The sequence below is a fragment of the Neolamprologus brichardi genome, chromosome 11, assembly GCF_056152115.1.
Source record: "Neolamprologus brichardi isolate AB-2024 chromosome 11, ASM5615211v1, whole genome shotgun sequence".
NCBI lineage: Eukaryota > Metazoa > Chordata > Actinopteri > Cichliformes > Cichlidae > Neolamprologus > Neolamprologus brichardi.
The window spans coordinates 8,136,301-8,164,145 of NC_142114.1; the positions used below are offsets into that span (position 1 = coordinate 8,136,301).

General features: G+C 41.9%; 1 protein-coding gene across 4 annotated transcripts; it reads right to left on the reverse strand.

The window, feature by feature from the left end:
* Positions 1–423: 423 nt before the first annotated feature.
* On the reverse strand, positions 424–26,984 carry LOC148100473 (sulfotransferase 2B1-like). 4 transcript variants are annotated; one of them, XM_087848062.1, is made up of 6 exons: positions 26,762–26,984; positions 20,563–20,771; positions 20,347–20,473; positions 20,138–20,232; positions 2,286–2,466; positions 424–2,090 (listed from the first exon to the last, which is right to left on the reverse strand). In XM_087848062.1, exons 1-6 carry the CDS (start codon positions 26,901–26,903, stop codon positions 1,975–1,977), a joined length of 870 nt encoding a protein of 289 aa, XP_087704188.1. In that variant the 5' UTR covers positions 26,904–26,984; the 3' UTR covers positions 424–1,974. The 4 variants fall into 4 exon arrangements, with proteins under 4 accessions (XP_087704188.1, XP_087704189.1, XP_087704190.1 ...); XM_087848063.1 differs by lacking the exon at positions 26,762–26,984 and adding an exon at positions 25,553–25,684; XM_087848064.1 differs by lacking the exon at positions 26,762–26,984 and adding an exon at positions 24,152–24,300.
* Between the last annotated feature and the right edge of the window lie 861 nt (positions 26,985–27,845).

Here is a 27,845-nt window from a genome sequence, read left to right on the forward strand (position 1 = left end):
GTCTACCATTGCAACATCCCAGGAGGATCAACTTGTGCGAGCTCACCTGCTGACTAAAAGCTCCAGCTCTGTAATATATAAGTGGTGATTAGAGCACATTGAGTCACTATGTACACATAATGTACAGGCTTGAAAATCAGATTAGAGGAATGCAGAGTGGCTAAAGTAGCTTGATTCATCATGAGAGAAAAAAAGCAACCCTGTTACAGATATAGGGGAATGGAGCTTTATTTGTAGGCCTTATTTTTACAAAATCCAACAGAAATGTGTCTTTTCAAAGATTCATCCATCATTCTTGTTATTACAGCTGCAGCTGAAATAAAAACAAGCCTGTGTGTCTATCATACGTCCAGAGAACAATATGATGTTTAGCATTTAAAATTTTACTACTATTTCATCAAAACTATAAAAGAAGTAAATAAGACAACAAGTTACTGTTAATGACTTTATTGATCTTCTTGTTAAAATTCTCAACAACAAATTAAATACAACATTACATCCATGTTAATTAAGATTGCAGTATCATAACTTTGTATTAGCAGAAACATGTGGACTGTGCCGTGAATGTGCTGTGCTCAGTAACTTTAAAAATTGTACCAGTTAAATGTCAAATACATGCAGATCCAGAATATGGAGGTCCTAGATGGCAAAAGTTAATCATATACAAGGTTAACATGCAATAAGTATTACAAACTAAAAAACAATATATATTAACCCTTTAAAGCCGGTCGGAGCGGGCACGCTCCGTTTTGCATAACTATTTTTAAATCCTGGCAGTACTGCAACCACGTAAGCTAGCGCAATAATTTTTTTTGCATATGAAACCGGAGGAGTTGTACGTACATCTTATGCCATCAGCTTGTCCTAGGTCACAGTTTCCTTCCACATATAGCTTTGCAAAAACTGCATAAAAAGCAGTTGCAGCAACAAAAACACAATATTCCAGAAACAGGCTTTGCCAATCCGATCAGCTGTTTGTAACACTTCCTACATCCATCAGCGTGAACTATCTCATATCCGCCATGACCTGCTCGGAGCCGGAAGTGACGTCATTTTGCGGAAATTTAGTTTTTTACCATCAGGACCTTATGAGCCTATACTTGTGTTTTTAAAAGTTATGTTTGACTTTATGACTTTCTGTGTCGTTTCTGGGATGCTTAGGACTCATATTGCACTGCTGGAAATAGTTTATTTTGATGCATATGCTGTTTTTTTTTTTTTTGCAAATTTGCTTTATAATATTTATTTTTGTTTTTCCTGCAGTATATAAAAATTGGTGTATTTCAAAAATAAAACTATGAAGACACTTAAAATAAATTTCCTGTGGTGGGAAACTATTTTGTGCAACTTTGTTGTATTTACAGTTTTGAGGGATAAGACTCTTAAATTTCTCTAACTAGAAATATATGTTAAAAAAACAAAAACGATTTTCAATTTTTTGGTGCACTATGCACTTAATGCATACATATCATTAAAATTTGGGCTATAATGGTGGTATTGATGTATATCAACTTGAAATGCTTCCAAAAATGGCACTACAACATGTAAAAATATAATATAAGCTCTGGCGGACTTGGTTCTATGGTAGGTCTTAAAGGGTTAATACCTCAGTAATCATAAGCTATAACACTATAAGATTACACTCCAGTATAAAACCCTAGAGAAAAAAAAGAAAAGGATCTGATTGGCTTAATTTAACTGAATTTACAAGAAAACCTTGCCAAGACAATTGAGGCTGCTTTGAGGAATAAAATTGATTTGACAAATTACTGACTTTCAAGTTTGTTAGAAGACAAACTTTGTTTTCTCCTTATGTACTGTATTTCCATGTGTGTTTGCATGTTTCACTAAATCGGTGTAGCCATTTGTCATTTTCCTTCCAAATATATAAGAAATATAACATTACTCGCGATATAGGTCTCGATTTTGTCTTTACCACTCCTGATCTCTCCGTCTCACTATTTCAGATGGTGGTCAATCCAAGCTCCATGGTAGAGGGAAGCTCTCACCTTCCAGCTCTTTGGAAATCACAGAGGTGAATCGGGTCAGTTGCTCTGAGCTGAAGTGGTTTTCCCAGTCTCCAGCAATACCTGACAACAAAAACACGCCAAGCATGCAAAGAGTCACATGAACATAAAAACACCTGATGAGAACAGAAATTGACCATGGAAGAAACTCTGAAAAGACATCTCTGATAACAAACGCATCCAAGTTGGTGTGTTGTGTTCAATATCACAAATTTTTCAACCCAGTCAGATGTGTCATAATGGGATATGGAAACTCACCTTTTCTTAGGAAAGGAGATTTGTCATGGTCCAAGTACACCTTGGGGACCAGACTGAGGTTGGACATGTTGTTGTTCTTCATGGTCTTGAAGGAACAATGCTCTGCTATCTTCTGAATTACTTCTTCAGTCAGATTACAGCCCAGGAAATCAGAAATACGTCTGAGAGCCGCAGGCAGGTCCTGGAAGAAACACGCTTGTTATATAATGTGAAACAGTCTGTGTTTTTTTAAATTTGGCTTTTATTGAAAACTTATTCTAAAGTCATTTCATGAGCAAACTTTGAAAAGTCAGGGGTTTGAATGGTTTAAGTCATAATTTCAAGTTTTGGCAAGACATAAGTCTGGGTTTGTTTTGCTCAAAGTGACACATGTGGAGGGTGCACTCCAATGTTCCCTCTAATTTTTCATGTGTCTGAGCAAACACACAAACTCCCTGAGCGGTCCCTTGGACCACTGTGAGCAACATTAGACGTGTGCACTGTGGTCACGCCAACATCGAATCCATCCAAGTTACATGGTTTATTAAAATAACCAAATTACAGCATTTATGTTAGACTACTTTTAATTAACTGCTTCAGCCCACTGACAATGAAAATTTAAACAAAAATCTTGTTCATGACCTGTTTAGTATGTTAACACTATTGGAAGTAAAAATAACTTGAACTCCAGTTTTGAAAACACAACTTTCTTTTTTAAATAAAGCTCTGACTTGAATTATGAGTATGAGTCTGAGGTCTGGGAGAGAGTCCTGTAACTCTCTGTTTGCAAAATACAGTATATAATGACCAGTGTTGGGCAATTAATTATATAGTTACTTCTTCAAAAAAGTTTTGCAAACAACAAAGTTTTTTGCAGCTGTTTACCTAAAAATGCAGCCAAGGCATTTTTAAAAATAAATATTTCAAACTATTTACAGAACAATCAGCTGTTCTGCATCAAATTTGATGCCACACAAATTATTTGTGTCACTCCAAAAAATTATTTCTGTCCACTATGAGATAAAGGAGAACAACCGCCTGATACCTGCCTGACAACAGGAGGTGTATCACTCCTGTAACACCTGTAACATTTAGTAGTCGCCTCATTGTTCTGACACACACAACAAAACTATTGACTACACTACACACTAACTACACAAGATTTGTGCTAAACGACGCAAATCACTCACCTGGCAAAACACTTCGGTCACTCCTAAAACTTCCCCCCTTCCTAAACAATAAATGCCATGTTGCCATATCATTTTTGATTGGTCGACATGGTATATTATTCGATCAATAGGAAAGGGTGGGGTTTTTTTGGTTTTGTTTTTGCTCACAGGCTTTCGAGCGTTTTCCTTGTGAAATCCATTTTTACCATTTCTTCCCGCAGTAAATATAAACAACAATAGTATTCAGGAACAAAACCAAACATTGCATATCTTTTTATCATAACTCCGGTTTTACGTGGCCTATCAACACAATTTAAAAACTGGTATAAAGTCCACACTTTTTCCGTCAATTGTTTTGTCTGTCCTGCTCACATCTCCAATGGTTGTACACGTTGTCATTAACGTGGCTTCACTCCACATAAGCCACGCCGCTTTGCTAGCTAAAACACCGGTGTCGGCACATTAGGACGCTGTCATAGCCTGTCAACCACATTGAATAGCTGCGAATGTAAATCGCATTATTGGCTGGACTATGGGATATGGTGGCATTGTTCTAATCCCATACGGGAGCAGCCAGTCACTCACTGACTAACACTGCAAAACAGAATTGTTAAAGTTTTAATTTTAATTTCAATTCAGGTTCGATTTTTTTTGAGCACAACACAGATTTTCTGTGCGCAGAGACCGTGCCAGCAGTGCGCAATTGTGCACGTGCACAGCTTAGAAGGAACATTGGTGCACTCGGGCCTTTAGGTGGAGCATCAAAATATGTGGGAAATTGTGTCTCAAAACTAGGGGTGGGAATTTAAACATGTAAAATAATTTATTAATATAATTTAAATAAAAAATAACGCATTTAATCACACTTTGCATTTCAAGCAAAGGGGAAGTTTTGTCAATGCACAATTTCCTGGAATACCGACTACACTGATGCACACATCAGATGTACAAAAAGGGAGAAGAAGAACGCGCATTGTTAGCACTGATCGGAGGCAAATTTCATTTCAAAAGACTACATGACAGAAGCCTTGATAAAAAGCATGTGCAAGCTGTCCAAAAAGGAGTTTCCGTACCACCGAAGCACCTCAACCTTACGGTACCATCCAAATGCAAAACATGTTGCAGGAGGCACAGATCCTAGCACTGGCAGTGCCAATAAAAGATATGAACAGTCCAAATTTGATGAAATGACTGGCCTTCAAGCCTTCAAGTAAAATTGAACAGCCTTATGATATTGAAAGGGAAGCAAAATGAGATGCATTACAGACACCCCTGCTAATATGGAGGAACTACACCAGGAGCAAACAAGACTGGGGGAACAGAAAGAGCCACTCATACAGGATGTTTCTACACGGTCAAATGATGGTGTAAACCATGATGTTAAAGAGCAGCAGTAAGGTGACTCCTGTGCGGATGGCAAATTCAGTCGACTGCTTGCTTCAGATGCGAATTTGGCTCAATGATTTGTTCTAATTTTCCTGTAGGAGCTTAATTACTTTCGGTGGGATGTGCTCAGTCTCCAGCGTCATCCAAAGTGCTGCCCAATCGATGCAGTCGAATGTAGGCCAAAGTCAATAAAGACAGTGACCGTCCGTTTCCCACATAAAATTTGCTCCTCACCTGGCAAATACTGAATATCTGGTCACAGGACCCGCGGTGAGGTCTGAAGCCGGCTTGCTCTTCGCGGTTCGTTTGTTCGCGATGTTTCTGCAGGCATGATTGAATTACTTTCATGAAAACTTTTCCACTGATCAAGAGCAGACTGATGCCGCATTAGTTTTGGTATTCTCGGTTGTTGCCTTTCTTGAAGATTGGGATAATGATGGCCTTCTTCCGTGTTCTTGGAATCGTCTCTGTGCGCCACATTTTTTTGCGGAAGAAGGGGCACTTGTTGGAGAAGAACATCACCGCCAGCCTTGATTGATTCCGCTGTAATTGCATCCACACATAGCGCTTTTTACATTTTTCAAAGTCCGGATGGCTGTCTTCACCTTTGTCAGGGTCGACTCATCATTGGACCATTGGGGTCTCTGGTGCTTCGATAGGTGGCGGCTCTGCTGGTGGTCCTTGTGGCTCCGTCCAGCACTGTAACCGCTCAGTTGATGATCGTACAAAGGTGCCATCAACCTTTCAGATGTTGTCATTTGTTGATTTGGTTTTTCTACTCAGGCATCAGAGCATTCGATAAATGGTGTGGCACTCATGCTTTGAGGCCACTTCCTCCAAGTCAGCCACTACTTGGTTCCAGTAAGCCTCGCGTTCTTCCTTCATTTGGCATCAGACGTCCTTGTTGAGCTGACGATATCGTTTAAAGTCGACCAGCTTCACACATTTTGCTTCATCTACCATATCGAGACATTCGTCGGATATCTACGGCTGTGTTCGGCAGCGTGTGGGATGGCACAGGTCTTTGGCGCTTTCCATGATGACGTCCAAAACTTGTTGCTCTTTGATGTTGACATCTTTGGATGGCACCAGTGCACCGAAATGGCTGGATAATGCTATTTGAAATTCTGCCTTGTAAGCGGGATCTGACAGGCATTTCCAGTTGAGCTTTGCCAATGGGTGCGATTTGCATTTGGCTCTTTGTAGTCGAAGATTTATCACGGAAACAGGAGTCAATCAGGATGTAATCCAACATCGCTGAGTCATCACCTGTTGGAATTTGCCATGTGAGTTGATGTTTCTTTGGATGTTAAAATTGGGTGTTTCCGATTATGAAGTTGTTGGTGTTGGCGAAGGACAAGAGGCGCAAACCGTTGTTGTTCATTACACCATGTCCAAAATGACCCGACCCCGTGCTTTCCCACCCAGTCTGATTGAATCCAACATGTGTTGTAGTTGGTTATAGAAATTGTTCTTGTCTGGATTTGTCTCCGTTGGTGTGTAGATGGTAATGAGGCGGATTTTGATGCTACCGTTGATGGTGAGCACTACAAGGCGATTGGAGATTGGCTGGAATGAGACAACAATCTTGACTGCGCGACGGGCAACCATGAAACCAACTCCTGCTTTTCGTTTTTCTCCACCTGAGTAGTAGAGTGCCATCTGGTCATCGTTGAGTGATGGTTCGACGACCGTCTGCCCTGATCCTGTGAGTCATAATTTGGATAAAGCTCTGATGTCGATTTTGCAGTTCAGTAGTTCTGGCAATGATTTCATTTTGGCCGACGTGGTGACCAGTTCAAATTTGTATTTCCACTTTCGGTGTGATGATGTTTCGGTTTCTTCGGCCAGTAGCCCACTTCTCACCAGCATCCTTGTTCCCCAATACTGGCGTATCGGCTGCCCCGGATGTGGTAGCATTAAACGAAGAATTTAGGACATTATTTTCTTGAACTGTCTACTACAGGTTTGTGACTGAGCTTCTTGGAGGTGAGCCATATGTCTTATATTCCGTGGTTTTACCTGCTTTCTGCCACCTGCGTCACACCATGGAGGTCTCCAATGATAACTCAAACTACATGGTGAAATTTAAGACTGCCTTCACAAAGGACCTATCCCAGTGTGTAGCTACACTCAACCATCAGTGGCTCAAGATAGCTACTGTGCTTGACCCACACTTTAAGGATTTAAAGCATCCTGCAAGCGGAGAGCGAGAAGAGTTTTGGACCAGCCTTGAAGCCCTGCTGTAGGAATAGCGTAAAGATGCCACCACAAAGGAGGCAGCAAAAACAATGGGCCTCCTCCTCTCTTCTTTGTCTTCAGACTCTGATTGAGATGAGGACACCCTGTGCAACAGGGCTCTGAGTTTGTACAGAGCAGAATCCATCATCAGCGAGACAGACTCCCCGCTGCAGTGGTGGTCCAGTCGAGCAGAGACCCACCCACAGCTGTCTGGCCTGGCCTGGAAGTGATGATGATGATGATGGTTATGCATTTAACTGTCACTTGCAATGTTTCATGTACATGTTACCTGCAGTGAAATGGGTCCCCTTCTAACCATATATACACTTCAAAAACATCACATTGGGAAGACAGGTCAGAGAGCGGTAGGATGGTAAGAAAAACAATGAAATGCACAATACATGAAGGGAGAGGAGGAGAAAAGCAGACTGAGCTCCTGAGAGGAGAGCAGTTTGAGAACAGAAAAAAAACATCTCAGCACAAAGCGCATGAATCTTCATACCTTACAACATAAAAACAGATAAAAGCACAGTTACTTTGTCTAAGTAACTGGTTAAAAGACACAGACCAGACAGTATGGAGTACGTAGGTATTGTGAGTCCAATGGGTTTGTTATTTTTTGCACTAAAATAGTCGATGATCACACTGTTTTAGCGGAATGTACAAAATAATTTTGGCTAAGGTTACTCAGAGTTTAAAGGTGACACTGGTCAAATAACCTTTTATATTTCTGCCTTATTTTTTTAAGAAGAAAAACTGCACTTTATGTTGAAATCTTTATCATTATTATTGAAATACAATACCATTTTGAAAATGTACTTATAATAGTATTTTATTTTTAAGTCTGCCCAATTTTGGCCAGGGATATTAATTTTGCTTCTCTGTTTTGAATTGAAATGCAGTTTAATTTTTTTCCCCCCAGAAATTAAGAGCTTGAGTTTACAATTTTTCATGTCCATGTCTATTATTTATTCTGTCGCCCACTAAAACCCTTTTAAACTAAAAAAAAAAAAAATTTGCGCTTTGAGGCACATTTGCTTGTGCGATTAAATGTGATTAATCAAGATTAATTCATTAATTACAAAGCCTCTAATTAATTAGATTAACTTTCTTTTAGTCGAGTCCCACCCCTACTCAAAACACAATATTAATAGATGTAGGTAAGTAACAATTTTTAAAAACACAGTTGTCAGCTTGGTCGAGTGGCCATGGAAGCAGACATCCAACATAAGAACCAAAGAGTCTTTGACTGAATGGAACAGATGGGTTTAAATAACCTCACAGGATATTCCATTCTGCAGGTTTCACTCAGGACTATAGATGATACAAAAGAAATTGCATTGTAACACAGAAATATTTATAAAAATACACTATTTACAAACATTTCCAACTTAGGCCACATTTAAAATAACAACCAACAATAACCCTATTATAAATATGAATGAATGAATAAATAAATTCCCATACCCTATACTCATGCCTTACTCTCCTCCCGGAACAAATAGTTTGCGGGTCCTGGGGCCAGTGTTGGGGAGTAACGGAATACATGTGTGGCACACCCAAAATGCATGGCCACTTTTGTGTTAATCACTTAATTTAATTTATTTAATTTGTTTATCAGTTATTTTCTGTGGCTATTAATATTCAAAATGACTTTGGTAACATGACCAATGTAACCTGTATATTATTTTGTCACATGAACTGTACAGAAGGTACAAAAAAAATGGAGCAACACCTCAGGTGGAACTATTATTTTAAGGCAGGTGCAACCCAGTTGCTTTAGGGGGATGGACTTCCGCCCACTATTCAGATGCAATCTGAGAGGCAAACCGAGTGCACTGTCTTCATTGCTCCTGAACTTTACCTGTATTTGCAGGTTAGTACCTGGTAAAAAATACTACCACTGTTTGTTACATAGCAATGTTTTATCTCCATGCTAAGTTGTAAAGAAGTAAGACAGTACCTGTAACACTTATGGGCACAGCTGCACGTTTAACCTGCATCAGTCTGAGACAGCGGGGTCAGACTGCGCAGGCCGCTAGCAGAAACGTCGCGGTAATGTTTTGTTATTGTGGGTCGTAGCGCCCAGAGCATTGTCTTGTAGGAAGGTCATTCATATAGATTTATTTTCTTTTCATTATGACGGTTGGTACTCCCGCACACTTTACTATTTTATATAAAGTTTATGATAAAAAGATGTTTTATTGTTAAAGTGTCATTGAGGTTTGAAAAGTATAAAGCTGTTTAATATGTGAGTGTTAATGACATGTGAAATAGAAAGAAGTTGCCCATGTTATGCAAAAGTGAGTTTCATCTTTAGTGTGCTGTAAATGATGTGTGTTTATTTTTGCTCAATTTCAGTATTCAGAACCGGTACAGTTGTCCACTTTAATTTCAACCAGATAAAAGTGTGGTTTGCTTTAAATACAGTTGTATATTGCTGTAAATTCACTGTAGATCACAGTGGCTTTCAATTGCTTAAGCAAGGGCATGTATGTATTTTTGTTTGACTTTCACTGAGCGATCACATGAAGCACATGTAAAATAGTGGAAAGTGTAGAGTGTGAATCCATTTATTTTTCTACTTGTGACTTTGGAAAATGGACAGATATGGAGACTGGGACTGAAAGAGTCATGCACACATATATATTGTTAATGTTGTTCATGTTTATTGAAACTTGAATAAGAGATGCAATCTGAGAGGCAAACCGAGTGCACTGTCTTCATTGCTCCTGAACTTTACCTGTATTTGCAGGGATTTCTTCTTTGTTATTGTGGCACCATTCCTGGGGCCCGTAACAAATTGTGGGGGCTCGTCCGGGATCCACTTCCTGTTGAGTCTTCTAAGGAAGAGGGTCCAGTGATACTAGAACCATAAAGTCAACGTGAGATAGCATCGCTGTAGCCGAGACGACAGCTGGTGGGTGTCCACAAAGAGAAGTCAAGATCTGTACGAGGGTCTTCATTCCACCAACGGAACTGCACCTCTGTGTCTCATTAGTTGAAGCTCGTCATGGCAGCAGTGCGCAAGGAGCTGGTTTGGAGCATCAAAAAGAACCTGTATAAGCTTTCAGGTGCAGAAGCCTATCAGCTCGCAAGGGACCTGGTCACAGACAGCCAGAGTAGTGAATTAGAGCCCACTGATGAAGAAGGTTGTGTGGATTGCATTATCAACTATATGCAGTCAGATGCTTTGTTAAATTCTGAGGATGAAGGAATGAGTCAGTTGCTGGTGCTAAATGATCTCGTATGCAGTATGGTTGAAAATCGTGGCCTATTGAACACTGCTAATGGGGTGGCACAGCCACTGGAGTCACCAGTTGTTAGTGCTAAGACAGTCGAGCGCACTACAGTGACACATGCTACCTTTGGTCAGTTACCACCAGTTACTAACACTCAACAGCATACCACCCCCTTACTTTCCATCCCCAGAGAGCCTACAACATCACAGCGTACTGACTTTGGTGCACAGGCTCGCACCACCAATCTGAGTCCAACCCAGCCTAGAATCATAAATGATGAACGGGGTGGAGAGCCACAGCATTTTAGAAATGCAAGTAACACACACCCTAGTGGGGCACACAGTATAGGTGACCCAGCAACACATGCAGCAATATCTCACCCCTCACCACATGTAACCACTGAGAGAATGGTTTCCTTAAAGGACCTCTCTTACCTTCAACGGAGGGAATTTAAGGTACATGGTGGCCAAATTGGGGACCACAATGCTGACATAACTTATAGCAGCATGTGTAAACAGATAGATGAAGGCATTAGAGAGGGTTTCACAGAGGCTGAGGTTATCCGGGGTGTACTGAGAATTGTAAAGCCAGGTGTCTTCAAGGATATGCTCATCAACAAAGATGAAATCACTGTGAATGAACTCAAGGGCTTTCTCAGATCACACCTGGGTGAAAAGGCCAGCACTGAATTGTTCCAAGAGCTTATGTGTGCAAGACAGAGTGAACAAGAAACCCCACAACAGTTCTTGTACCGCATGATTGGACTCAAACAGAAGATCCTGTTCCAATCAAAACAGGTCAGTACAGACATTCATTATGAACCCAAAACCATTCAGGAAGTCTTTCTTCACAGTATCTACCAAGGCCTGGGCACAAAACATACTGACATCAGACAGCAACTAAGGCCACTCCTTTCAAACAGCGACGTCACTGATGAGGAGATTCTCAGCCAGGTTATGAAGATGATTAGCGATGAAAATGAACACCAGCGTAGGCTAGGCCATGCCCCCCGTCAAAAAACAACACATACACATAGTGTCCAGGTGGAAGGAGGAGATGTGAGTGCAAACAGTGGGGATAATGAGGCGATCCAACAGCTTAGTGCACAAGTAGAGGCTTTGACTAACATGGTTGCGACTTTAATGGGCCAACAAGCGGCAGCTATTCAAACAACCCAATCAAAGACTGCACCTGTCCAAACGCCAGGCCAGGACCAATTCCATGGCACTCAACCTTCAGCTGCAAGGAGAGGTAAAATACCCAGCTGCACCAAATGTATGCAGCAAGGCTCAGAAAACTGTAATCACTGCTTTGTGTGTGGGGATGCCGGGCATAGGGCAATTGGCTGTTTAAAACGAACCAACCAGCCGGGAAACGGGAGCCGGTCTCTGTTGAGGGACAGACAGAGACCATCCCAAATCCCCAGTCCCACTCAGTAATGCCCACTAGCAAACTGAGACATCTGAAGGGAAAGGAAAAAAAACGCTGCAAAAAAGAAAGCCGGCCCTCCCCACCGAAAAACCAAGCAGTTACTGACAGTACAGCCCGAACAGTGCCATTGATTGGTAAAAAGAGCCTACTAAATTGTTTTGTCAATGGCTATGCTGTGACAGTACTATTTGATACTGGCTCGCAAGTGAGCATCATTGATAGATCCTGGAAGGAGACGTTCATTCCCCAATATGCAGTGAGGCCCTTACAAGAACTTCTTGATCCTGGGGAAAGCCTTGACCTGTATGCAGCAAATGGACAGCCAATCCCATATGATGGATGGGTGGAGCTAACAGTTAATCTCCCGGGGAACACCGATCCCAACCTTACAATGGAAGTACCCTTCCTAATCAGCCAGCTCCCCCTCCCCCAGCCACTACTGGGAGCCAATGTCCTCCAAGGGATGATTAATAGTCATAAGTGTGATGCAGATGCACACACTATGATCCTCAGCCTTCTCCGCAAAGCCCTAGGAGTGGAGGAAGAACAGGCAAGAGCCATGGTCAACTTTATCAATCTGCAGAAAGAGTCAAACCACAGTATAACCACCATTAGGGTAGGGAAGGAAAATGTTTATGTTCCACCTGGTAAAACGGTAAATGTGCGATGTAAAGTACCATCTACCTTTGACATTTCCAACCCTGTTGTCCTGTATGAGCCACTAGAGGATAGCGCCACGCTAGAGCAGCTTAGTGTGGGAGAAGGATTGCTAGAAATCAGTAACAACAAACAACCATTTGTTAGAGTGCCAATTTCCAACCACACAAACCAAGTAATCACTCTGCCAAAGAGGTCCCAGCTTGGCTCCATCCAACATGTTGCCAAAGTTCTTGAGCCAGGCGAACAGGACGTTGGAGATGGGGGTCCAACACAAGCTTGTGTATTGAAGGCTGAAGTTAATGTGGCCTCTCCTGGTACTCCCTCTGCTGACCTGTGGCGGCCACCGGTTGACCTCAGTCACCTTAGTTCAGAACAGCAGAGAATAGTCGAGAAAATGCTGAAAGAGGAATCAGCTGCTTTTGCACGGGACAGCAGTGACATTGGATGTATACCCTCTCTCCAAATGTCAGTTAGACTCAAAGATGACACCCCAGTCCAAAAGGCTTATGTGTCAGTCCCAAAGCCGTTGTACAGGGAGGTTAAAGAATATATACAGGAGCTGCTTGTGAAGGGGTGGATTGTAAAATCACACTCACCATATGCTGCCCCTATTGTTTGTGTGAGGAAGAAAGACGGATCATTGCGCCTGTGCATTGATTACCGGCTCCTCAACAAAAAGACTGTGCCAGATCGGCACCCCCTCCCCCGCATACAGGACCTGATTGACTCACTCGGAGGCTACAGATGGTTTTCCATCTTAGATCAGGGTAAGGCTTACCACCAAGGCTTTATCGCGGAGGGGTCCAGGCACCTGACTGCATTCACCACCCCATGGGGCTTATATGAATGGGTCAGGATCCCGTTTGGCCTTTCTAATGCGCCAGCAGCCTTCCAAAGAAGCATGGAGGAAATGCTGGACACACTCAGAGATGAGTGTTGCATCCCTTATCTGGATGATGTGCTGTGTTTCTCCAGGTCTTTTGAGGAACATGTTGAGGTCTTGCGGCGTGTACTTCAAGCTCTGCAACGTCATGGAGTTAAGCTCCGTCCTGAGAAATGTGAGCTACTCCGCAAAGAGGTCAGGTATGTAGGCCGCTTGGTGTCTGCAGATGGAGTGAGGATAGATCCAAAGGATCTAGAGGCAGTACAGGCGCTAAAGCAGAAAACCCCCCAAACAGTCGGTGACGTCAGGCGGCTACTGGGTTTTCTGAGCTACTACCGGGCTTATGTGCAGGACTTCTCCCGCATAGCCAGACCGCTTTATGAACTGCTCAAGACAAACCCCAGCCCACCTCTAACTAATCTTGTAAGAGCAAAAGTGAAGGGGCCGCAGTTATCTTCACGGACTCCAGTAGAGTGGGGCAGTCAACACCAACAGATTCTTGAGCGTCTCATAGACATTCTAACAAGCCCACCAGTGCTAGCCTACCCAGACTTTGATCACCCTTTTATACTGCACACAGACGCGTCGCAACAGGGCCTGGGGGCGGTCCTGTACCAAAAGCAAGATGATAAGATGAGGGTGATAGGTTATGGGTCGCGCACACTGACTCCAGCAGAACAGAATTACCACCTCCATAGTGGGAAACTGGAGTTTTTGGCCTTGAAATGGGCAGTATGTGAAAAATTTGTAGACTACTTGTACTATGCACCCCATTTCACGGTCTTTACAGACAACAACCCCCTGACCTACATTATGAGCACAGCCAAGCTCAATGCTGTGGGTCATCGCTGGGTGGGGCAGCTTGCCGATTTCCATTTTGAAATCAGGTATCGGCCAGGCAAACAGAACATTGATGCAGACACCCTTTCACGCTGTCCACTTGATATCAGTGCTTTTATGGATCAGTGCTCAGAAAGACTACCAGAAGAGGCAGTGTGTGCCACTTGGGAGGGAACTAGGACGGCCAAAAAAGGGGATGTAGCATGGGTGGCAGCCCTCAACATAACATCACAACACCAGACACATGCAGACACTGAAACATTTCCAGTCATCAGCTGCAAAGAGCTTTCAGATGAGCAGCGGAAAGATCCTGTTATCAGCAAAATGTTAGAGTTAAAGGAGAATAACAGAGATCTAACTGATGAGGTTCGTAGAACATTGGACAAGTCCACAAGGAAATTGTCACGAGAATGGAGTAGGCTGCAGGTGGAAAATGGCCTACTCTATAGGAAGACTCCCAGCCGAAAGCAGTTAGTCCTGCCTGCCATTTACAAACAAACTGTCCTCTCACACCTACATGACAACATGGGGCATGTTGGCGTGGAAAGAGTCCTTAGCCTAGTAAGAGATCGCTTTTATTGGCCCTTTATGAAGAGAGAGGTTGAGGAATATATCACCAGACGATGTCGTTGCATTAAGCAAAAAAAGCCAGCCTTACCTGACAGAGCACCTATGGGGAGCCTTACATCGAGCTCACCCCTGGAGCTTGTATGCATTGACTTTTTGCACCTTGAGACCAGCCGGGGGGGGTATGAATATATACTGGTTGTAGTCGACCACTTCACCAGATTCGCACAAGCATATCCCACTAAAAACAAGGCTGGAAAGACGGCTGCAGATCGAATCTTCGGTGACTTCATCCTGCGGTTTGGTTATCCAGCTAAGCTTCACCATGATCAAGGCCGGGAGTTTGAGAATGAGTTGTTTAGGGCTCTCAGACAACTGTCCGGTGTAAACCATTCTAGAACTTCCCCATACCATCCACAGGGCAACCCTGCAGAGAGGTTCAATCGAACTTTGCTACAAATGCTCAGGACGTTGGGTGAGAAAGAGAGAGAGAACTGGAAAGATCACCTGTCTCACGCTGTTCACGCATACAACTGCACCAAACATGAGTCTACTGGGTTTTCTCCATATTACCTCCTTTATGGTCGCCATCCACGTCTCCCCGTTGATCTCCTCTTTGGATTGGTAGCTGAGGACGAGGCCGACACTCCAAGTGGATATGTAAAACGATGGAAGGAGAAAATGATCGAAGCATACAAGATAGCCAGCACGAACAGCCAACATTCGAGTGCCAAAGGCAAGCACTATTATGACAAACGAAACAGGGGTGTAACCCTACAACCCGGTGACAGGGTTCTTGTTCGCAACGTTGCAGAAAGGGGAGGTCCATGCAAACTGAAACCCTATTGGGAGAAGACTATCTATATTGTCAGAGAGCAGGTTGGTGACAACCCAGTTTATAAAGTCAGCCCTGAGAACAGAGGTCACCATACTCGCACCCTCCACAGAAATTTGTTGCTTCAAGTTAATGGTCTACCAGTAGACCTTACAGATGTTTTCATGCCTGATAGACCGCCAAGGGCGAAAGGAAAGTCAAATCAGCCACGTGAAACGGTCGGCCAAAGAGAGGCTGGTGATGCAAGTGGATCTGAAACAGATGAGGAAGCACCTTGTTACTGGCTGCGGGTACCCAGAGAACCATCAAGGACCAATCGGGACATTTCTAATCAGGTCCCAGTGAGTGGGCCATGGGTTAGTCCTGAGACACCTGGTGACATGCGGGGAGGAGATGTTCCTATGGGATCAGAGTCTGACCGAGTGAGTGTAGGAGAGATGGAGCAAGAGAGAGAGAATGACATTTCACCCTCTGTTGAGGAACCAGAGTTTTGCGAAGAGCAGCTGGCGCCCCAGACCAATGACTCCAGTGAAAACACTCAAGGGTTTCAACCTGAACCTCAGCCCGCACTAAGGAGATCTGCAAGGGAGAGAAGACCTGGCCAGATACTGACCTATTCTTCCCTTGGTCAGCCAACGTATCAGCCACGTCTTGCTGTTAGTTCTGTTGGTGTACAGCCAGTGTTTTATATGCACCAGTATCCACAATCGTACTGGCATTCAGTCCCACCCATCCATATGATGCCTGGTGTACACTCCGCTGTCACTTACCCCATCTGCTGCTGAGTTTAAGACGGACATAGGACCTTGTGCACATATAGTGTGGGATATTCAGAAAATGTAGAAAATCATTGCACACCCATATGTATTTGTAATATGTGTGTATATTGAGTGAAGAGTTAAAGCCTGATTCAGAGTTAATGGAAGTTTGCACTGTTAATTGCAAGTGTCGGGAGCCACTTTTGTTTGTAGGGGAGTGTGTGGCACACCCAAAATGCATGGCCACTTTTGTGTTAATCACTTAATTTAATTTATTTAATTTGTTTATCAGTTATTTTCTGTGGCTATTAATATTCAAAATGACTTTGGTAACATGACCAATGTAACCTGTATATTATTTTGTCACATGAACTGTACAGAAGGTACAAAAAAAATGGAGCAACACCTCAGGTGGAACTATTATTTTAAGGCAGGTGCAACCCAGTTGCTTTAGGGGGATGGACTTCCGCCCACTATTCAGATGCAATCTGAGAGGCAAACCGAGTGCACTGTCTTCATTGCTCCTGAACTTTACCTGTATTTGCAGGTTAGTACCTGGTAAAAAATACTACCACTGTTTGTTACATAGCAATGTTTTATCTCCATGCTAAGTTGTAAAGAAGTAAGACAGTACCTGTAACACTTATGGGCACAGCTGCACGTTTAACCTGCATCAGTCTGAGACAGCGGGGTCAGGCTGCGCAGGCCGCTAGCAGAAACGTCGCGGTAATGTTTTGTTATTGTGGGTCGTAGCGCCCAGAGCATTGTCTTGTAGGAAGGTCATTCATATAGATTTATTTTCTTTTCATTATGACGGTTGGTACTCCCGCACACTTTACTATTTTATATAAAGTTTATGATAAAAAGATGTTTTATTGTTAAAGTGTCATTGAGGTTTGAAAAGTATAAAGCTGTTTAATATGTGAGTGTTAATGACATGTGAAATAGAAAGAAGTTGCCCATGTTATGCAAAAGTGAGTTTCATCTTTAGTGTGCTGTAAATGATGTGTGTTTATTTTTGCTCAATTTCAGTATTCAGAACCGGTACAGTTGTCCACTTTAATTTCAACCAGATAAAAGTGTGGTTTGCTTTAAATACAGTTGTATATTGCTGTAAATTCACTGTAGATCACAGTGGCTTTCAATTGCTTAAGCAAGGGCATGTATGTACTTTTGTTTGACTTTCACTGAGCGATCACATGAAGCACATGTAAAATAGTGGAAAGTGTAGAGTGTGAATCCATTTATTTTTCTACTTGTGACTTTGGAAAATGGACAGATATGGAGACTGGGACTGAAAGAGTCATGCACACATATATATTGTTAATGTTGTTCATGTTTATTGAAACTTGAATAAGAGATGCAATCTGAGAGGCAAACCGAGTGCACTGTCTTCATTGCTCCTGAACTTTACCTGTATTTGCAGGGATTTCTTCTTTGTTATTGTGGCACCATTCCTGGGGCCCGTAACACATGTACTGCCGTTAAGTATTTAAAATACAAAATATGAGTAACTGTATTCTGTTACAGTTACCGTTTAAAAAGGTGGTATTTAGAATACAGTTACTTTGTTGAAATAAATGGATTACACGGCGGTGTTTTCCTGTTTCATATTGTGGCGGGTCAGGCCTGTTTGGGTTTTGTTTGACAGCTATGTTCTGTTGATCCAGGCGGCAGCGTTACGGTTGCCATGGTGACGCGCTCTCTCTGCGACTGTGTGTTTCCTGGGTGAGAGAGTGCTTTTTTGTTGTTGTTGTTGTTGTGCTAAGCTAATAGGCCTAAAGAATGTAGCCTTATGGCAGTGTAGTCCGTGCTGCAGGGAGAATGGACTGCCATACCCGTTATGTGTCTGTGAGCGCGAGGAGGGAGAAAAATGTGAGTGGAAAAGTACGAGCTGTCACCGAGCAGAAACAATAATAACCACTGCAGCCAAGAAGAGTGCCTGAAGAGCCCAGTTGTAAGTAAGCTATTAAGACTCGAGTGTACACTGTGTTCGTGTTTTCCTCCGAAACAATAAGTTCCGTTGGAGCAGCCTTTCAACGCCTCTCTCTGTCTCTATTTTTTGGTTACAAGCATAGCTGGACTGGCCATCGGGCATACCGGGCATTTGCCCGGTGGGCCGATGGTGATTTTTTTGTTTTTATGGGCCGATGATTTTTTATTTTTTTTTGGTAAGGGTATAAACAATGAAAGGTGGTGGATTGGCCAGATGCTGGCCGGTGTGTAAAAATAACTCAGTTGTTTGGTGGTGGCTATCGCGGAGCTTCCACAGATTCAGTAACATTAGCAAGTGGTGGAGGCCAGCAGGTGGATGAGAGAAAGGTGAGGCAGGAGAAGGAGAGACCCGAGGCAGACGCAGGTCTGAGTGTCAGGTGAACTGAACTTCAGGTAAGTAGTTATGACCTGCAGTCTATCTGGGTCAAATATAAACCAAGTTAAGGTGTAGTTTATTTTCATTGTGCTGACTTTTTACAGTCAGTTACAATAACTCATGATCTCTCATGGTCATGATATCGGTTTGTATATGTGGCGAGAGGGAAACATGAAGATGAAACCAGGAGATGTCCTTACTGAATCATCAGAGCTGAACAGGTGATTGAGAAACAGGTTTACCTTTTAGGTGACATGAATGAGTTGAAGGGAAGTTATGAACTGTTTCTGAGAGACAAATAACACCAGGATCCTTTTTTACGCTGACAGCTGGTAACTGTGCAGGTGCGGGTCTAGTATGTTTTGCCAGGGGGCCAGGTAGGGCATTAACAGGGAAAGGGGGGCACAAAGAAACACGTTCTTATTCTCATTTAAAACGTCTCGCTTTTATTAATTATCTGATGCTTACAACCAAAGTTGTTATCTGATGTAAAATGTATAGAAATCATACATATACCAACAAGACAGTGTACATCACTGTCACAACAGCGTCTGTTTTCATTCAAAGGCTTTATGGCTTTTCCTATAATACCTGGGGGGGCGATCTCTAGTCAAAATGCCCGGGTCAATTTTTTGTCCCAGTCCAGCCCTGGCTACAAGCCCGACACGGAACCGACGTATTAGCCAGAGGTCCCTTTACTACGGTTTGGAGCCGCGGACCTTCAGTAATAGTAATAAGTCACACAGCAGCAGTACATTCATGCAGTTGTAAAAAGCATGATAATATGTTAAGTGATCCAAAGTATTCAGAATACGTTACTCTCAATCAGTAACGTAACGGAATACGTTACAAAATACATTTTGGGGCATGTATTCTGTAATCTGTAGTGGAATACATTTTAAAAGTAACCTTCCCAACACTGCATGGGGCACAATCTTCCCCAATCATAACATTGCAACCTCGAGGCAGCAGAGGTGAGTAAAAGGCTGAAAAAACTATTTCTTTCTATGAGGTTCTAGCTGACTACTATGATTTATATTTGCAAAAATTCATGTTATTTAACCAACAGATTTGTATATTGATATAGATCGCTTTCTTTACTTGTATATTGTAGGCGAATGCCGTAGTGACAAGTTGCAGGCTGAAGTTGAGCAAGACAACCACAAATACACACACAGCTAACAACACCTGCTCATGTAATTCAGCTGATGACCTGATAATGAATAAAGTTTCAACAGTCCTTCAATTACTTTCTGTTTACTTCAATGCACAATATGACAATTGAAAATATAACACGAGAAAGTGTGAGTTAAAATATTTATTCTGTGCAGGTAATGGCAGCTCTCTGTTACACCTGTCTCTCATAGTGTGCACGCACACACTGACAATGCAGTGCACTATGAGATACTGCGTCTGGTAGTTTAGTCAAAAAAAAAACAACCTCACATGAAATACTTTCCTTTCAGTGAAAACATTGGAAGTGTTTTTACCTGAACCATTTCTTCATATGTAATGTACATTATTCTGTCTCCCAGTTCACTGTTTCTCCAACTCTTCACGTGGTCTGTCCATTTTCCAAACAGCACTGCAAATAAAGCAGACATTGGCTGACCAGTTACTGATCCAACCACTATTGTGATAGAACTTGCAAATATTGATTTTCTTGCATGTCTCCTCTTGTGCATATGTGATCTCTGACCTTTGCCCTCAAGAAATTTATCCATGAACTCATCAAAGGTTCCTGGATCTTCAAGGAAGCCGGCCATCTGGTGGAAGTAGTATGAAGACACCATGATGTCCTTTGGGTTCCTCATGACGTAGATCACCTACAGCAGAAAGAGTGCAAAAACATACGTGTGTGTAAAGTCTCTTACACAATCAGGAACACATTGGGAATATCACACAGAGTCATTACCTTTGCTTTGGAGGCACAGAAGGAAGGGGGCATGAGGTTGTAGGGAAAATGTGAGACCAGTGCCCGTGGAGATGCCAGCTTATCCACCACCCGTGCCAGGTGTTTCTCTCCCAGCCATGGGACTCTTTCCCAGTTAGGAATGGTATGTATGGGGGTCAGATCCCCCCCATTCAGCACCAGTGGGAGAATCTCCTGCATCCAGATTGTACCTGAAGAAATAGCAATAAAAAAATAAATGAGTATGAGCTACAGGTCTTCAAGTATAACTGCATAACGGGTTAACAGAAACAGTAGTGGGAACCGGTGCTTAGTATCAGGAACGCTTATGAAAATCGGTCTTAGTAAATGTGAGCACAGTTTGTAACTGCTCTCCAATTAAAGATCTTGCACATCATACACACACATGAGTGCCAGGTGCAGTGCTTTTCATCATCTCAACACACTCTTTTCACTTGTTGGTATATTTCATCTTTGTCATTAACCACGATAATCTGCTGGACATCCTTTCTACCTTGTCTGGACTAGCCAGTTGTTACAAGCCTCATTTTCTTTTCTTAGTGTGCAGCCTCACATACAACTCATTATAAACCATTTCCTTTCGTAAGCGCTCTCTTTGCTGTATGACAAGCTCCCAGTACTCAAGTCTTTCTTCACTTTGGATACTTTCCTGTAGTTCTTCTTTTCACAACAAGTCTACTTGTTGTTTGGAAACTATCCAGAGGACACATTCTGGACAGTTTTCCCAGACATCTGATAACCCTTGCCTTCCACCCAGAGCTATCTTAAATCCTCTCTGAACTCTGTGCAACATTCTTTGCTCTTCAACTTCAGCGACTCATCTGCCTAGCTACATTCTCACCTGCCACTACCTTGCAGACTCCCATTTCCTTCAAACTGCACATTTTATACACTTTTATACATCCCTCTATGTTCCTCCCTCTTCTTGAAGTACGTGTTCACCACAGCCATTTGCATCATTTTTCACAATATCATAACAGTTGACACACGGCTTTGGAGTGACTGGAAAAACTTTGCATAACTCTTGCATAGTGCACAGTATCTAGGCTTACTTAACCACATATACAGGTTTATGCAGTCTCTAGCCTTCAAAGGCAAACTGGTAATAGTGAACATTCAGGTTGAGCAGCAAACTGTTCAAGGACGGTGTTGTGCCAAAAAGTGATTTCCTGCCAAAAACTGATTTCCAATGTTTCTGTATATTGTTTATGTGTAATATCTTTACGTATGTTCGTAAACAGACTTTGGTGAACAGGGTTTACAAAGGGGTTATATATAGAATTAAAAAATTATCTGTTCTTCAAGTATCTTTACAACTCTGTGTTATTGTACTTACATTATAACCAATCTGGTCCATTATCCCCACTTAAAATATTTTTACATAACTATTGTAATATTTGCTGCCATTTCTGCTGTCCTCTTGGCCAGCTTACTCTTACAAAAGACATTTTTAATGTTAATGACATTTTTTTAACTGCATAAATAAAGGTTACGTAAACGTCACTGCCAAAAACTGATTGCGGCTTCTACCTTGTTACACTAATGTTGTTTGTGGCTCAAGATGACTTTATGTCATCCATAAGGGATGCATTTGACATATGTTTCACCAGGGGCGATTTTAGCCCAGTTTTGGAGGTGCTTCAGCACCCCCAAAATGAATCAAAGCACCCCCAAAGATGTCTTACTTTTTTTGAAAATATTTGCTGTTTGTGGGACACACTACTAAAAGTATAAAAAGCATACAGTACTTAATTGAGATGGAACATTTTAACAACAAAAGTATAGATAACCCCTCCCCCCTCCCAAAATGATTTGTTCCAGCTTGGCTCTCTCCTACTCGCTCTAGCGTCGTTGCTGCCAGAGCGATGGTGGCTGAGACGCAGCGGAGCGGAGGTGGAAGTGCCTGGCTTAAAACAGGACATATTAGCTGCATTTAACTTTCAGTTATTCTTTATATAGTTAGGTAGGAGTCAGACCATGTTTCTTTTTAACTGAAAAACATTACACCAGGTAACCTGCGGTGTTGAAAATAGGGCTGCCACGATTAGTCGACTAGTCACGATTACCTTGACTATCAAAATCATCAACGACTGATTTAATAGTCGACGAGTCGTTTGAAGCTTTGTAAGATCGCAAAAGACGCAGGAACAAGTAGTAGAATTTAAGAGTGTAATAACGGACTGAAACAGAAGATGGCAGCACTGCATGTACAAGGATGCCAGCTGCCGTTAAACCCCGAAGAAGAAGAAGGAGCTGTGTCCCAGAATTCATAGCGCAGCCCAGCTCAGTTTCCAACAATGGCGGCAGCTAGTTAGTTTTAATATTACTCTTATTATTCTTTCTGGGTCACAAAATAAACATTTAGCATATTTTCAGGCGAGAATGTAGCTGTGTAAACCTCAAATATCTGCTCAGTTTATCAAGACACCACACATTTTCTGTCTGTTACCCACTAGCTCGATAGCTAGCCGGGGGCAAGGCTCACTAGAGCCCGTGAGAACACCGGACTCCGGCAAATCGTTTTCAAACCCACTGCGGTCTTTCGCTACTCAGGTTAAACATATATAAGTCACTTAGATAACTTAAAAATGTTATTGTTTGGCTTTTTTTACTATTTTATTTGTTCCTGAGTAAATCGGTTAGGCCAGTGGTTCCCAAACTTTTTTTGCTGGGCCCCCCTTGTTTTACAAGAAAAATGTTCGCGCCCCCCCTCACGCGCGCGCACGCGCGCACAAACACATCCTCCAACCACACACACCCATATTTTGCTCCATTGCGGTTTATTTCACACCTCAAACATTTAGTAAACAATTACGCAAATAATTACAAGTAATCTGCAATAAATTACAGGTAGTAAGAAAATAAACTACTAACTCTTTTACGCTATGTCCACACCTACACGGGTATTTTTGAAAACGCAGCTGTTTTGTCCACACGTAAACGGCATTTCGAATCACCGAGAATGGAGATTTTTTAAAACTCCTTTTTTGCGTTTACTGGATGAGGAATACAGAGTTCGTCATGCAATGTCAAAGGTATGTGCCTTTTTTCACGTCACGCTGTGCGCCACATTATTGTTTACATGAGATGAATTGCAGAATGGCAGGTAGAGACGAAATACTGTTAATCTGACTATCTGCAGGTTTTACACACTTACATATACATGCAGTTACTGTCCCTCCATTTACAAAGGCAGAGGCGTCACGGTGTAATTATTTTACATGTAGTTGTTTTTTTTTCCTGTGTAATAATATTCAACATTGCTGTCAATACATTTTTCAAAAAATCACTCTGCAAAATGGGTTCAAAAACATAAACAACTGTGGGATCCTGTTTGTCCGTGATTTGAACCGGGGAACAAATCGTGGCAGGATCAGTCTGATGTTATTTGTGTCCCACTGTAACTTTACTGTATAAAGAGCTAACATCTCCAAAATGTCAGGAGTAGTTAGTCATTACAAGAAGTGTTTGTGAACTACAAATCAAGAATGTGGGATACTGTTTGTCCATGATTTAAACAGCCCAGCGCTGCTCCCAACAAAGGGAAAACCAATCCTGCAAGGAGACCTACCTCAGCACTTGTGCAGGTGAAATCAAAGGGAAGATTTGCTTCACCATATTTTCTAGTCTTTGGCTTAGAATGAAGTTGGTTTGGAAACATATTCAGCTATGCTTCATCTCCTGCTTTGCCTTTGTGTGGGCGCCCGTGCTAGCAGTGTCCAAGTCTTGTTTTTGGTTTTTTTTCCCCTTTTCATGCCGCGCCCCCCCTGCAATGGCTCTGCGCCCCCCCTAGGGGGCGGGCCCCACACTTTGGGAACGTCTGGGTTAGGCTGAGATTAAAGTTATAGTTTTTACACAGCTGAATAAACGTCAAGCAGACAACTGATTATCAGAAGTGTGAGATGCTCGAGAATATACTCCGGTGTCCTGTTATATTTTAGATAACAATGAGTTAATTAAACTTCACCGAAACAATCTGCAAATTTCATTCAAATTTAATAAACTATCATCTTGTCTTTATTTTTAGTTAGCACATACCTTAAACACTTAGAGCTGTAAGCTAATGATAGTTATATGAGAGCAGATGCATGCTGGTGCAATAAGCTGTACGTTTTACGTCCAATGGATGCATGATCTGATTAGTCGACTAATTGCAAAAATAATCGGTGACTAGTCGACTATCAAAATAATTGTTTGTGGCAGCCCTAGTTGAAAACGTGTTTTCCGACGATGTTTGCTCGGTAGTAAAATTAGCGATATTTGACTGCCCTGTTGATCTCATTGAAATGTATACAGCCTATTTAAAATCTAAAACTTAACATTGTCCGTAGCCTGCTGTTGTTACCACTGTCCTGTTTGAAATGTAATGAGAGAAACTGGTTATTTTGCCATATGTGCATGTGCTGATATTGAACCCAAGGTACTAACTAGCTAACTGACTGGATGTCCATTAACCTTATAACTCCTGTTGTGTGTGTGTGTGTGTGTGTGTGTGTGTGTACAGATTGTCAGTCCAAAGAGGGAGAGAGGAAAGAGGGGAACATGAGGACAAAGTACAAGATCAGGAAGTACCAGTTAAGAAAACAGACAGGGAGTACTAACAGGCAAAACAGTAACTGTTAAACTGGCAAAGAAAAGAAAGACAAACAACTAATACAAACAACTCATACAATCTGGAAGTTGTGTTCTCCCTATATTAAAGCTGCTATACAGAATCTGCAAAACAAACTGGGTTGTCAGCCCTGGCACTGCATTACCATATTGAGCTTCAGTCAGAGGAAGTCACGGTTGCCAAAGACTTTATAAAGCTCAAGAGTGAGGCTGGTGCCATTCCAGATATGTTAACATTGTACAATCTTCTGGATAATCGGATCTTCCCCAAACTGAAAACTGTTATTCAGGTTGCCCTAACAAACCCAGTTAGCAGCTGTAGCTGTGAAAGGTCTTTTAGTGTCTTGAGTCAGCTCCATACCTGGCTGAGAAGGACCATGGGTCAAAGCAGACTCCAGCACCTGGCTGTGATGTCAGTTGAGAAAGAGATGCGTGAGAGACTTGACCACCAAAATGTGATAGACAGATTTACCAACCTCAAGGTGAGGCGACATGTTAAAAGAAAAGAAAAAATCTGCAGAGCCATAGTAGTATCTGCAGTAAAGATATTTTCATACATTGTATCAAAGGCCAAGTGTCTCCATTTTCTAATAATATTTTGTATATTTCAAGGACTCTTGTATTTTTGGAGTGTATTTTTTTATGTATCTGTATTGTATTATACATACACTTTAGAAGTGAATCTCTGTCCAAAAAATGCACACAGTTTACTTTTTACTCACTATGAGCACCATTCATCATTTTTCCCCAGTAATTAAGGTTAGGATATGTTTTTTTTTTTAAAATTCCAATCCATTCTTCTTTGGCAGCATTTTAATAACCTTGATCAGATTTGATGGTTTTGTTACAGAATTTTCAAAAAAGTGTTTTGCTATTCTTTCAAAAATGTGGGGATTAAATTGTGTTAAAATGTACAAAACAGTGATGTCATGTTTTGTGAGGACCCAGGCACAGAGAGACTTGATGAATTTAAGAAACTTATGATTTAATAAAGAGATTTGCAGACTTGCACAGAGAGGGTAAAATTATGATGACTGATATGCCGTTGTCTTCATGTTGATGAAGACAACAGACGATGAGGACAGGGAGGAACAGGGGTTTAAATGCACCAAGGAGGCAGTCAGAGAGAACTCGGGACAACTGGAGGCATTTAGGGATGCAGGGACTGACAGAGACGGGGAAGAAGTCTCATTGTGATGAGTAAAGTTTACCTTGCCTGGATGGGCAGCTCTCTGGGTGCTCAGCACCCCCAAAGCTCTGATCCTAGAATCGCCCCTGTGTTTCACATATTATAGGCCAACACTTATAGCAGTTTAAATACAAGCAATCAGTTTTTGGCAGACAATCACTTTTTGGCACAACAACTGTTGTACAACAACGGCGTACAATTCACTCGCGAACCTCATTTATTTTCACCCTCACCCGCAGACTCTGCGTACTCTGTCTGACACCACTTACACAGATAAATGCGCAGGTGTAGCGTCTATCGTCAAATATTACCGTCACAAAGGTTTAGTCATCAGTTTTCTGTGAAGTAAAAGCCGCTTGAGTGTTTTACAGAAGCTCACACCTGACTTCGGGTATGTAACAGCCAGGACGTCGTCGTCTTCAAACTTGAATCCCTGAGCAAACTCCAAACTCTCATAAGAGTGAGTTTCCTTGGGCATAATCAGTCCGTGATAGTGCAGGTACATCTCCTCGGAAATCGACATTTTTCGAAGTATGCAGAGAAAGTGTCGCTGTCAGTAACCTTCGCACCTCCCCGCCACGTTCACTCACGGTGGGAAATCACAGAGGAAGCGAAAATGCAAATCAAACAGTAAATATTTACTTTCCTCGTACCCAGTGCTTGATTCCTTAAACATCTCCAAAGTTATTTATTATGTTACTTATGACCTCAAAATTACTATTCAGACTAATAGCAATTAACTGTCCCACAATCTTGTCGAATAAAGTAATAGCCAGATTTTAAAGGGGGGCGTGAAGGCGGCACGTGATGGCGCCGTATTTACAATTAGGTTTTGTTCGATACAGCAAAAAATATATATATATATATTAATATCAGGTCAATACAGGGGCACTATCGCTGATATTAATACCGATACTGATATTTTTAACTTATAAAGCTTATGTAGAGGAGAGACGTGTGTTGTGAGTTATGAGATAAAACATCAGCAATTTGCAAACACATTTCAGTTACCACTAAATCACCCAGGGTTTACTTTCCCAAATACTCAGTTAACCCACCTTCCAGCTTTTCATTGATTTTGAATCTGGGTTTTTTTTTTTTTTTTGGAGACCTGGAATATAAATGTGTCTGCCTCCAAAGCACTTTAGGGCAGCTTAAAGTTATAGACATGAAGGTTCAGAGATTTTTCATAGTGCATGTTTGAGGTATATTTTTTCCCAAATGATAATATATTTATCACAATTCAGTGGGTTTCATACTCAATTTAGCAGATATAAATAACCTCTCCCTTCGAATATTTTCCTGTATTTTTTATTCCACCACCACACCATACACTTTCTTGGCAGTTTTTCTCAGCACATACTTCAGTCATATTGCAGACTTCACCACAGTACAGAAAGCTAACTTGTTTAGCCTGCACTAAACTGTACAGCATTTTAACACAACCTCTGAGTAAGACACAGTT

Coding starts and splice junctions, on each gene's coding strand:
- LOC148100473 (XM_087848061.1), bottom strand. CDS start 26,903: ATGTCGATTTCCGAGGAGATGTACCTGCACTATCACGGACTGATTATG. Junction 20,772..26,761: donor TGTTACATACCCGAAGTCAG/GTGTGAGCTTCT, acceptor CTATTTCTTCAG/GTACAATCTGGATGCAGGAG. Junction 2,091..2,285: donor ATCTCCTTTCCTAAGAAAAG/GTGAGTTTCCAT, acceptor TTTTGTTGTCAG/GTATTGCTGGAGACTGGGAA.